This window comes from Trichechus manatus, unplaced genomic scaffold, assembly GCF_000243295.1.
Source record: "Trichechus manatus latirostris isolate Lorelei unplaced genomic scaffold, TriManLat1.0 scaffold00042, whole genome shotgun sequence".
Lineage (NCBI taxonomy): Eukaryota > Metazoa > Chordata > Mammalia > Sirenia > Trichechidae > Trichechus > Trichechus manatus.
In genome coordinates, this window is record NW_004443978.1 from 13,781,724 (window position 1) to 13,795,597 (window position 13,874).

The 13,874-nt window shown below is 38.8% G+C and overlaps 1 protein-coding gene across 1 annotated transcript in view; it reads right to left on the minus strand.

Annotated features, from left to right (window-relative positions):
• The window catches only part of MACROD2 (mono-ADP ribosylhydrolase 2), a 2,703,848-nt gene that overhangs the window by 792,267 nt on the left and 1,897,707 nt on the right, over positions 1–13,874 (minus strand). The window contains exon 8 of the mRNA XM_023731427.1: positions 7,883–7,956. Within this exon, the coding sequence (XP_023587195.1) occupies positions 7,883–7,956 (74 nt within the window). The remainder of the gene's footprint in view (positions 1–7,882; positions 7,957–13,874) is intronic.

The window sequence follows — 13,874 nt, forward strand, 5'->3', positions numbered from 1 at the left end:
TTGCCTATGCCTACCCTACCTCTCCTAGAACTCTTTCTAGAAGCTCCAGACCTAGTGACAGTATATATGGATTCCCACACCTATTTACACATTCACACATAAAATTGTTCCACCTCTAGATTAAGTATTCTTTTCAGGTTATCTCTATACTTCCCTATACTACATTCTCTGTTTATCTAAAAGTAATGGAGGAATAATGGACACCTTACTTGGTTAAGGCGGGCTGGCAGAGGAGGACATGTGTAAGCATCATATGAAGTCAACAATCTACCCCAATGTACATGAGACTGTAGATTGGTGTCTCTAGAGTACCCTGGGGTCTTGATTAGCCAGACATTCCCTCTTGGAAGGAAAAAGAAAAAAAACAAAAACAAACAAATCATTAGCCTTTGCAGAGCTGTTCACACAGAGTACGAGTTGGGGAAACAGCCCTCTGACAACCTTAACTCAATAACTAAAAGTATCTGATTAAAGCCTTCCTCATCCTAGGCACACTGGCTAACTGAAAATGTGCTCACCAAATACAGTAGCAAAAATTACATTACCCCACGCATTGTAGTTCTTACTGATAGGAAACAATGCTATGGAGCTTGGAGGCAGCATCAAGAGGCTTTGATTTCTGGCCCCAAGATCTCAGGTGTGCCTGATGTAAGTCCATCTTGGAGCAGTGTGGGGATGGAGGGGTATATAGAATTGCCTGCTTGGTAAGCTTTAATGCGAGGCAGTCTTTGGTGACATCGAGCATGTGAACGCTTCCACCAAGAAGGTCAGGAGCATCCTTGGGGCTTGGCTTTCATCCTTATAGAATGAGTTTAGACTCAAAAGATAAAACAGATAAAGCTCACTTCTGATGACCAATGTCACAAATCAGCCTGGGATGGGAAGGCAGTATGAGTGTGTGCGTATGTGAGACAGAGAGAGAGAACACATAAAATGTATCCAAGTCATTGGGGCATTTGAAGAGCAAAAAACAGCATGACATATGTGCAAAGTCTGGGAATAATTTTCTTCAGTTATGTCACAGTTGATTATCATCATAGTTTCCACCTGAAGATCATGCTTGGGCTAGTCAAAGGATACATTTTTACAGAAGTATATTAGGATGATTATTGTTATTACCATAACCACATTCTTGCACAGAACGTGAGTATTTCAAAGATGGAATGTATTTTTCCTAACCCATATTTGTATCTTTATATTGCACCAAAAACTAAGGTCTCCATCGATGTTCAAATAATATCTGTGGACATTAATAAAAAAGAAACATCCCCTAGGGAGAACACTGAGCACTTCATTTGCTCCTTCTAGGACTCTGTTAACCACACCCCTGCACTGTGGAGGATTGGAGGAATGGTGCATTACGCTTTTTGCATTTCTGCAAATACTTGTCCACAGGAATTGGAGGTTGGCGTGAAGGATATAATTTTTCCATCAGAAATGTAAGCATCATTTCATGTTTAGTTTAAACCCTCTTTTTAAGAACCACAAAGACCCTAAGGCATTTCATGTCGCTGACACAAGGCAGGTCCCACACTGGGCTTTTTTTTGGTAATCCATAACGTGATTCTGAAATAAAAGTGACAAACAATTTTTAACACTACATATGTTCAGAGACCTCTGCAAAGAAGGGGAAAATATAGTCCTGGCACCAGAAGCTAAAGTGCAATGGTTCCTTTGTGACTGGTAATCAGGGAACAAGTAGCCACGTCCCTGACCTTGTAAAATTAGCAATGAAGGCAGCACTCTGAACTGTTCAGGAGGCTGAATGTGCATTTATTCAATGGCTTCCCAATTCTATTTTCTGGGATAGAGAAATCTAGTCAGCTTTTTCAGCACTTTGTGACCTGCATGTCTGAAAGTTGGAAGGCGGGGGGAGGAGTGGGGTGACAGTGCTAACTGCTTCCACATAGTGCAAACCAACTTTTTTTTTTTTTACTTCCAAAGGAAACCAGTAAAGAACTGAAAACCAGTTTTGATCTCTGGCTATCCTCAGCTGACCTTCATGTCTAGACCATGCTGGGTAAGGTTGGGGTCCTTAGCTAGCAACAAGCCGCAGAGCTGGGTATCTGTGTCAGAGCAATGCCACCATATATGCAGAACACCTCAGGGTGCCCTGCTGCCTCTGCGGGAGCTCTACTTAACCCTTTGGTGATCCAATTATTTTCTGCTTTGAATTTTTTGTTGATATCATGTGTTCTCATTAATGGAAGGATGCTGAATCATTGAATGTGTTTGAATTTTTGGTAGGTAGTATGGATTTTTTTTTCTCGTCCACTCCCACAAACCTACCCTAGGTATTTAGTGGTACATATGAAGTACCACTAATTATACCCCAGAGTCCCCACAGGGGTCTATTGGTACATACGTGTAACAGACAAAATTTTTCAAAATTTCTATTTTTCCTACCAAAAATTCAGACACCTCATACAAAACCCTGTAAAACTGTAATTGGCAGCACACGCCCCTCTCTTAGGTTCCAAACAGTCATAAAGATCCCTGCCTTGTGGCAGCACACACTGTCAGTGGTCCCACAGTTTCCCAATAAACCCCAGAGGCTGAAAAAGTTCATGGTCGCTATATGTACTGCCAGGTACGAAGGGGTTAAAATGACAAATAGCAATACCACAGGTGTCTTGTTTCCCTCCAAAGGCACAGAGTAAACAATTTAAATGACAAGTAGATGATATTTAACATTTTGAACAACAATCTGTTTGTGCTAAAAGCACAGTTAAAAAAAAAAAAAAAATACGTATGTTAGGCAAGGGCCCAAACTCTGCACACAACGTGAGAAAACGTCCACCTTCCTCCTACATAGAAGAAAGCCGATTTGGTTTTTCAAAATGCAGCTCTTGGGTTCCTCCCTGCCCATAATTTCCACGGTACCTGCTAAAGTCCCTCAAAGATGAACCAAAGGTCCCCTCGTTGAGTATCCACCATTGAATGGGGTTGGCCTTGGGGGAAAGAATTCTGGGAAACACAATTATCAACAGTTTGCAGAGATGCAGCTAAGGCCCAACCACTCTGGATGGCTGCACCTGGCCACAGCTTTAGAATTTCCCAGAATGCTATGCTTCTGACCATCAATGCTGCTTTGTAATTTGGTGGGGGTCCTCCCCACTACTAAGTGGCCAGGTTTGCTTCATGCTACAACTAAGCCCAGGATTAGTACTTCAAGGTTTCTAAGTTGAAAAGATTCCTGGAAATCCACTGATCTTCCAGCTCAGTATCTTCATCCTAAATGTCTTACCGGCTGACTAAGATGACTTCCAGGAAGACTTAACATTGCTGTGTGCTGCAGGATACTTACCTCTTCCTTTGGGGTATCTGAAAATATTAAACATGACTTCCACAAACTGGGAAATATCTCATAATATCAGGCTATTTGTAGCTTTTAGAGGTGACAGGCATCCGTCACTACTTCTGATTTCTATAGAAAAAAAAAATTAAAAGTATGTGCATTGCCCCAGAGACCAATAGCCAAATGCTATGTTAATCTCCCGCATAGAAAAATAGAAAAGGCACTGTGAAAACATTTCTTCGTCTAACTTCCTCATATGAAAGGGTTGTCTCAGAACTGCCAAGTGGGGAAATTAGTATTTCACAAGGAATGGTATTTTTAGACTGCGTGCAAAATGAGGAATGCATGAAACCGAAGATGTTAATGCAATGCGGAGCAGAACCCCCAAGCTAGGTCCTGGGCGGCTGCATTTCCACAGCTTATTTCCACAACAGCTTCTTATTTTGCTCACTTGTCTCTGTAATAAAGTCACTACTTAAGAAAAATGGGGCACTTATGGAAAGGTTACCATGCTACATGCTGTCACTTTTTATAAGAAACTCTGTCGTGCTTTTCTTTGGATTTTCTGAACTCTGTAATTTTACTACCTAACTTAGGTAGAATGCCAGTGATAATTTCCATGTTTGATCCCTGTGTCTGCCCTCCATGTCCCTTATGTCTTCATTCATGATTTCCATTTCTTTGTCTTTTTGTTCTGTAATGTGGGATAATTCATCTATCTGGTCTTCTCATAGCAATAATTTGGCTCTGAGTAGTGAATTTTCTTTTTAGTTTTATTGTGGTAAACATATCATAAAATTCACCATTTTAATCTTTTTAAAGGGTACAATTTAGTGACATTAATTACGTTCATAGCATTGCATAACCATTATCACTAAAGCTTTTCATCACCCTAAACGGAAATTCAGTACCCCTTAAGCAATAACTTGTCATTTCTCCCTCCCACCAGCACCCACTAATCTACTTCTGTCTCTGTGCGTTTACCTATTCTATATATCTCATATCAGTGGATTATATGGCATTTGTTCTTTTGTATCTGGCTTATTTTACTCAGTGCAATGTTTTCAAGGTTCATCCATGTTGTGGCATATATCCGAACTTGATTGATTTTTCAATTTAGAAATCAATGTTTGTTTCGTTCTAGTTCTGGAAAGTCATTTTCGTGCCCAGTTGTATTTTCCTAAGAATTTGCCTTGATTTTTCTGTTAAAATGCTGCTCCATGTCTTCTACTAAAGCTCCTTCAATCTTCAGAGCCATTTGTCCTGTTTGTTTACCAGGGCTTTCTCCCTCAAGTTACTGCGTCTCCTTAAGTATGCGGTGGTAACAGCACCCTCACAGTTCAGGCTTTGGGGAAATTAAACAAGTGGGTGAAACATAAGAGAACGTATTTTTTCCTAGTCTCATCACTGGGTTCCAGTACTCCAGTCAGATAGATCTCTCTGGATGTTGAAGTTCCCAACTACACAGGCATCACTCCTTTGTGCTTGAGTGTATCTTTTCCTGTTATGTGATAGATGATATTTCAGATGGTGGACTGTCTATCAGCATAGGTTTCTGAGTAAACCAGAGTCCTCTGCTGACTCAATATATGCAAGTAGTGTGAGCTATAAATAAACCTTCACTGTCACAGAGGTTTGGGTGTTATTTGTAACTGCAACATAAGCTAGCCTAGCCTAATTGATGCAACCCCCAAGCCTGTTGGCTCTACTGTCAACATATATTCCAAACCTGACAACTTCTTACTTCCTTTCCATCATCACTCTATTCCAAAGCACCCTCACCTCATGCTTCAATTTACTGCAGGGGCTTTTAATCTGTCTTCCCTTTTCAATTCTGATACCTCTGAAGACTATTTTCCAAAGAGTAGCCAGACTGTCACATAACAGGTGAATCAGATTGTGTTACTCCCTTGCCCAAAACCCCCAACAACTTCCCATTACATTTAGAATATAATTAAGAGTCTTGCCATGAACCACAAGGTCCTATGTTCTGACCTCTGCCTATTCTCCAAATTTGTCTCCAGTTCTTCTCTCTGCTCCAGCCACACCGGCTCACTTACCATTGCTTGAAAGCGGGAAGTTCATTCTTTCCTAAAGGTTTTTCTTTTGTTTTTTTTCTGTGTGGAATGTTCCCCCTCAAGATCACTGTGTGGCTTGGCTTGCTGTGTCCCAACATACAAGTCTCTTTTCCAAGAATACATCCTCAGAGAAATCTCTACCTTATCTAAAATTGCATCCCAATAACTCACTATCCAATTACCCTGATTTATTTTGAACTCTCTTACTTCTCTATCTCTTATTTGGTTAATTTATGTTTCTCTCTTTCTAGACTATGAACATCATATGGCAAGGATTTTGTTTTTCAGGACTCTTTCCCTAGTATCTAGAAAACTCTCTGCCGCTTAGTGGCACTCAATAAATATTTATCAAGTGAGTGAATTAATGAATAAATAGCTGAAACAATTAAGATATCAAAACAATGTTGCAATGACGAGAAACATGACTAAGAAGCAATGCTCTTTTTTCCAAAAGTCCTTAACTATTTTTTTTAAGCAGAGCAAACTGTAGAATCAAAGTACCCCTAGATAATCAATTAGTATTTCTCTTACGATTTACGCATTAAGTAAAACCTGACTTGTTAAAATTAGCTTGTTTAAATTCACTAAGTGCATATTTGAATAAGAAGTCTTTTAAAAGAAATTCAGCACCGGATATGTTTAAATTTACAATGACAGTAACTAAATTGTGTTTCTCAACTCAAAATTATCAAAATTGTCTACAATAGACATAAGAGATAAGCAAGAAAAAGATATTAACTTAAAGACAGAGTAGGCAAGTGAGGAAACTGGAGCAAAAACCACTAGGTAGGAAACACTAGGCAAAGGCATTTCAATGAAAAATAACTTCAATCAGTAGAAATCATTGATGAGCTGTAAATGTAACCAACATCTTTACTCTTCATTATCACCTCCTTGATGTTATGTGTTTATGGGTATTTCCTTCACATGCCAAGATGACACATTTAAACTCCCATTAGTAGGGCATATTCTTTGTTATTATTCTACTGGAAATGATGGATTTGTATCAATCAACTTGCTTAGCAGTCGGCTTTCACTCATAGAATATTCTACACTTTTGCAAAGTAGGTGGGCCAGGTGAGAAGCATTTACTATGGCCAAGAGACATACTGAAGGTAACCAGCTTTCACAGGGACCGAGCTTCTCTCCTGGTCTCATTGGCATTACAAAATGGAGTGACCTTAAGAGTCAGGAGAGCTAGGTCAGACTCTTAGCTCTGTGACTGCAGTCTTGAGTATGTCACTTAGCCTTGTAATGCTGGATGAGAATATGAATAATAATATGTCTCCCAAGCACTATATAAGGTTGTTGTGAAGATAAAGTAATACATGTTAAAGACTTTTGAAAAGTGGCTATTTTAGTTTTTTTTTTTTTCTCTAATTCTGCTACTTAAAGGTGATTCAAGATATCTCATAAATCCAAGTCCTCATTTTTATACCTTTCAAAAAAAGAGGAAAAGAAAGAGTGAGCACTAAAATGGATATGTTTGAGTATGTGATCTTTACTTCTACTTGAGATTAACACTGTTCTTACCTATTTTAGAAATGTTGAAACTAAAGTAATTAACAAAAACAACACTGATGTTTCTTTAAACACACAAAGGCGTCAGGAAACATCTCTTGTTAAGAGACCCCATCACCTGCTTGAATATCCAAACATTCTGGAATAATCCATCTCCTACCTAAGGAGAAAGCTAAACTCACACTCTATCAGAAAATGGAACACAGTTCTTATAGCACTTATGTGAATATCTGAGGAAACAAACTGAGAGGGAAAATGCACAAGACTGCATTGTATGAAACTTACTTGCTGTTATAACACGTAAATTGCAAAACCTCTGAAATCTAAGGCTCCATGGTGTCTCTAGTTATTTTCTTGCTTTGTTTATTTGAGTAATTCTTCAGTTCATCACTAAACATATCCCAAAGATCATGTTAAATAAGCAGAATAGGAAGTATTATGTATATATTATGTATACTCTGATGGAAGCATTTAGCTTCATAAAAAATCTTTGTTGTGACAACTTAGCTATCAAAAATCCAAGCCTACTCCAATCTCACACTCAGAAGTCACTTTAGGAAATTTCGTCTATTTAGAGCTTTAGGAAGGTTCTATATAGATACCAAATAGATACCAAAACATTACCATAAAGCAGGAATAAAAGATACCTCTTTAAGGAAAACACCTTATTATTAATCTTAATGAAATCCACCCCGTTTTCACTTTCTACACAACCCACAGTGCCTAGAGGAGTACAAATGAATTTGATTACTTTCCCCATCTTCACAGTCAGAATTGACTGATCAATAAAACCCCAGCAGTCAACTAATTACAAGAAAGTATTTCTTCAACCACGTGATAAGAAATGAAGCACCGTCGTCAACTAGCTTTGGCTCAGTGACTAGGTCTATTTGATATTTATGTAATTGATCTGCTTTTTGAAATTGAGGATCAAAGTGCACCATCTTGAATGTTCACTATGAACTGATTGTGTCGTTCTCCCTACCTCGTGGTGATTCTTGGCCAGCCATTCCTTGATGGTGCTGAGGGCAATGACTGCAGCCGGCTCGTTTGGGAAGCCTAAGTGAAGAGCAGAATAAAGTAAATGAGCCAAAAAAAAAAAAAACAAAAACAGAGACAAAGGTGATCGAGAGGTCAATCATACCATAATACTGGAGCTTTGTCATTTACACAGTATTCAGTCCAACCAATAAGAACTGAGTAAGGCAGGCCTAATAGGATGCAAACAGATATGAAACCTATGATCCTTCACACAAGGTATTGAGAGGACTGGCCCCACAGCAGTCTACAGGTAAAAAACAATAAAGGATTTAATTGTCTCTTCAACTCAACAACAGTATCAACTAAAAATACAAGTATATATCTACTATAAACCTTACAAAGCACCTCCATATAATTTTCTTATAAGAGGTACTCAGCAACTGCCCTCAGTTTACAAATCAAGGAAATACGGTCCCGAGAAAACAAACACTTGGCTCAGGGTCACAAGGTCAGCAATACTCCATCAATGAACTGCCACATAACAGGGAAAATAACTTGTCAAATAGTCAGACCACTGAATGCTGTTATCAGAATTCAGAGAAGGTAATGCCTGTTCTAATTTTGGCCACCAAAAATGATGTTTGGGATTCAGACAAAATGACCTGGCCTGATTTTGTAGTATAGGTTTGGTTTTAGAAGTGCAGCGAGAATGACAGACATATGCTACGTCCCAGCAAGCATGAGCACACATACTCAGAGTTACTAAAACACACTCAGAATATTCTTTTAGCTCATACAAACCTAGCACATTCCAGAACCTGCAGAATTATCATTCTGCCAACAAAGATAAAAATATATGAACAATAACCTGTAAATTATATATTTATGAGACTGAAATAAGAAGAGATGGGAGTGACTATTCTGTTGAAACTATTCTCTTGAATTCTCACTTCTGGCTTCCTAATTACCAAATTCCATAGCCTTTCAATTTGTCTTCATCCTCTCTGATATTACATGTGCTTGACTAGCTTTTCAAGTTTCAGTATCTTTCACCTCATGAATTTTTCTTTCCTTCTTTTTATTTATTTTTAAAGATATTTTAAAGTATAGAAGTCAGCGGTTTTTAGTATCTTCACAAAGTTGTGCAACCATCACCATTAAGTCCAGATCATTTTCATTATCCTAAAAAAAAAACACATACGCATTTTTTGAAATGGCGTATCTTTGGCTATGTGTATTTTCACCAAAAAAAAAAAAAAGTTGAGAATTTAGAGGGTTAAAATGTTGTGGGGTTGTTAACCAATGTCATAAAACAGCATGTGTGTTACTGTTACATGAGAAACTATCTGTTCTGTAAGCCTTCACCTGAAGTACAATAAAATATTAAAAAAAAAAAGAAAACCACATACGCATTAACATTCACTTCCCATTTCTCCCTCTCCCCAGCCCGTAGCAACTACTCATCTAATTTCTGTCTCTATGGATGTGTTGATTCTCCTCCTAGATTTTTCAACCCTAACTTCTTTCATGCCTCCACCTACCTGTTTGACAAATTATTCCCTAGCTTATTTTTCTACAAGCATTCATTAACGTATGTCATCCCCAATATCCTAAACTCAGCCCTCTTCTTTCTCCTCCTCTCTATTTCAGCCAGCTCCAGCATCATCTACTAGCACGTCTATGAGGATATCTCCCAATCAGGGAGACTCCAGTGGCATTCCCTGCATAGATGCAAAAAGAAAGAACCAATTGAGCCAGTTGCCATCAAGTAATTTCTGATTCCTGGCCACCCTACATGTGCCAGAGTATAACTGTGCTCCATTGCCTCTCCATGGCTGATTTTCCAGAAGTAGAATGCCAGTCCTTTCTGAGGCACTTATGGGTATATTAGAACCTCCAACCTTTCAGTCAGCAGGCAAGGGCATTAACAATTTGCACCACTGAGGGACCCCAAAAAGAATGAAGTATTGCTGAAAGGGAGAGATCTGAGATTTGAAAGACCTAGTATTATCAGAGGGCAAAAGCATAGTCCAGTAGCTCACACTGATGGTGCAGATCTCAGAAGACTTTCGGAGAAAGCATGCTGACAGAACAGAAACAGAAGAGGGAAGGTCTTTGCTCCCATTACCAAGAATGAATGTTGCTTTCTGATTGGGTTTCTACAGGCTTTGATAGAGGGTGCATTATGAAAGAGGCCAAAATAAAGCCAGGCTAAGCTTCATTTATCTTTATTTACAAACCAGAGAGAATTACTGTGGCATGAAAAATGTACGAGAATTCTTGAGCTTTTATAACTTAATCTATGATTGTTTTAAATGTTGATTTAATTGTTTAATCCCATTTATTTTCCTTAAATGCATGCTTCAAAATGTAAAACCCTTAAAAGAAGGGGAAAAATCTGTTAATTAATTAATAAATTGGTTAATTCCTTAAACAAATTATTATTGAACCAGAAAAGTTTTGACACATAGACACTGCTAATGAGCCCCTATCCTCTAAAAGCCCAAAGTCTGGAGGAAAGAAATTGACGAGCAATAGACAACCACAATAGAGCATGGCATGTGCATTATGGGTTTGAAGACACAGATGAAGGAATCTAAGCAAGGAGTGGGGCAAGGGGATGCCAGGAAATAATAGAGTGTTTGAGGAAAGGATCTACAAAATGAAGATCTGAGGAGAAGGTGTCCTAAGAAAGAAACTGCAAGCTCAAGAAATTAATGAAACAAGTGAGAGAAAGTGAAGGAGGAAGACGGTAGGATGAATCTCTAGGGACTGCAGAAAGGAAGATGGAGGCCAGGATGGGCATTGGGGTTAGGGCATTAACCACAGTTTTTTCAGCCCACCTCTTCCCTGAGTTTAGCTCTCACACTTCTAATCATTTGTATAATTCTGCTTGTTGAGTTTCAGCACCAGAAATGCAACATTCTTCCCTAAAATGAACTTCTTCCACAGCCATATTTGACTGCTCCCCCTACCTCCTTTAGAACCGAGTTCTAAAGACATTATTACTCTAAAATCTATTTTGCTGTTCTTTCCTTTCCTTTCCTACTTGCTGCAATTGGTCTCCTTTAGCAACCACGACAGCAGACCCCTAATTTTTCTCCTTTAGTCTTCCCCCTTCTCCATTTTAGCCAACACATCACTTCTGAATGATTCTTCCTAAAGCATAGCTATCACCTCGCCGCAACATTACACAAAACAATGGCAGCCTTGGTGACTCTTCAGCTCCTGCAGAATAAATTCTAGCTCTGCAGCTTGGCATCACAAACTTCCTAGACTTGTGTCTCAATTGTACTTGTTTATTCGCCTCCAAATAAATTCTTCTTCAAATTTTGAATATGTTTAAGAAGTACTTAAATTACAAAATTATAGGGCTATATAAAGCTAATACATTTTGCAATCAAATCCAGTTGCAATGGCCATCGACATTAACATTTACTTTAAAAGACTCAATTCCTCACAGAAAACATTCTTAAAGAACCATAGCAAGTATGGTTAATTCTCAATTATTTGTGACCTCCTGGTCACTCTTTCACATCCATCAAAGCTTCTGACACCTGGATTACGTTTTCATCTCCACCTCAATATTTTTTTTTCCACAAACCTGTGTAATTTTAACGTCCAAAAGGATGACCTACCCAACACCTGACCTGCCAGTTACTTGACCTGTTCATCTTCAACATTTTCCTCCACTCGACTTCAGCCATTCCCTCCCTAGATTATACCCTGGACCTTGATGTAATATTTCCACTCCAAAATTACGAACTTAAACAGTGCACTCTCAAAACCTGTTCTCTATTTAGCTTGTGTGTTCATCTACTTTCCAAGGAATGTTCGTTTGCTTCCTCAGGTTTCTTTCTATTGAGTATTCTTCTACTTTTGCCACTCCTTTTGTCTTATTCTGACTTTTTATCCCACCTTTTTGCAGGGTAGTTTCCTTGGCTCATAAGTTTAATAACAGTCCTTTGTATTGTGAACTCCATTTTCCCTTTTACTTCTGCCTACACCTCTCCAGCAAAACACCAATGGATGAGCCCAATTTTCTCCTTTTGGTGACCAACTAACATCACTCAACAGGGCAATGCACAATATACTGATGTCATTTGGGCCTCAACACTGTCCAGGTGTTCTAATATTTTCTTGGATCAATTAAATTATCCTTCTCTCCACCACAAGTATTTGAAAACTACTCTGTCCTCAAACTATTCCCCAAGTTCATGTCAACATTTCTACCCTGAATGGTTTGCCCAAGTTCATGTCAACATTTCTACCCTGAATGGTTTGTCCTCCTTCCTATCTTTCTAGATTCATCTCATGTTGTATTGCTCTTTGCTTTCTCCAATCCAGATACAGACCTTCTTTCTGTTCTTTGAAAGTGGGATGTTTTCTTTTGCCTTCCAGCCAGAAGGCCCTTGCTTATACTGTTTCCTCTTGCTGTGATCTTTCTCTCCTCTTTTGTAAGCTTATTCTAACTTTTGTTTGTCCTCTGCTCAGTTATTCAGTACTTTCTGGAAGATTTCTGACTTTGATGATGCTTATTTTAGTTTATGCTTTCCCAACATCATGTGCCTTCCCCTCACAGAACTTAGCATAGTTGTAATTCTATGTTTATTTATGTGGATATCTTATTAATAATTTTGATAGAGTGAAAACCATAAAGAGGCAGACAACTCATCTATTTTAGCTCAACACTGTATCCCTAACACATTTCTGGAATATAGAAGATGATTAATGAAAATACATTGAATGAGTAAGTGGACTTATGAGTCAGAGCATTATGCCACCTCTACAATGTATTGACAATAGGAAAAGGCTTACAGTGGGGATCAGAAGGGTTTTTAACCCTAGAGAAGGAAGAGGGTGAAGACATTCTGAGAAGGTGTCCAAACAGATTGGTATATCCCTGAGGGAAAAATGTTGAGAAAATGCGTATGAGAAAACATAGATTCTGGTGGGATGATATGCTGGAATTTATTAAAAGGTGAAGGACATATCCAGAAAGATACCCCTAAAAGTATGCTTGCTTTCAGTGAACATGTATATACAAGTTAAAGCATGATGTTCAGAGTAAACAACAACAGAACAATCCCTTGTCCACTTAACTGCAAGACTCCAAAGGGTACAAATAATACCAATGAATAGACAAAGGGAGGTTTCAACCTGACGATGGGCTACCCAATGACAGTGAGATCTGCCTTAGGAGGTCACAGTGTGTTCTGGTCACCAGGAGATTTTTGTTCACAAGAGCAGACTGGCCTTCTAGAGGGGAAGGTGCAAATAAGCTTCCAATGAATCACTGAATTAGATGGCATAGAAAATACTTTCAAATTATGAGGGCCAATGAGGCTAAACAAGCCATTAAAGATTTAGGGCCATGCATGCAGGCAGCAATGTGTGCGTTCCTAGGTCTGTGCTTCTGTTGGTATTCTGTTATGGATTGAATTGTGTCCCACCAAAATATCTGTCAACTTGGCTAGGCTGTGATTCCCAGTATTGTGTGATTGGCCACCATTTTGTCATCTGATGTGATTTTCCTATGTGTTGTAAATCCTACCTCTATGATGCTAATGAGGTGGGATTAGCATCAGTTATGTTAATGAGGCAGGACTCAATCTACAAGATTAGGTTGTATCTTAAGTCAATCTCTTTTGTGATATAGAAGAGAGAAGAAAGCAGAGAGACGGGGGGAACTCATATCACCAAGAAAGCAGTTCTGGGATCAGGGCACGTCCTTTGGACCTGGGGTTCCTACACACAGAAGCTCCTAGACCAGGGAAGATTGATGACAAGGACCTTCTCCTAGAGCCGACAGAGAGAGAAAGACTTCCCTTAGAGTTAGAGCCCTGAATTCGGACTTCTAGCCTACTGGAGTGTGAGAGAATAAACTTCTGTTTGTTAAAGCCATCCGCTGGTGGTATTTCAGTTATAGCAGCACTAGATAACTAATAGGCATTCCAATGCTTGGTTCCTTACTTGTTAGAATGGATTATTAAAAT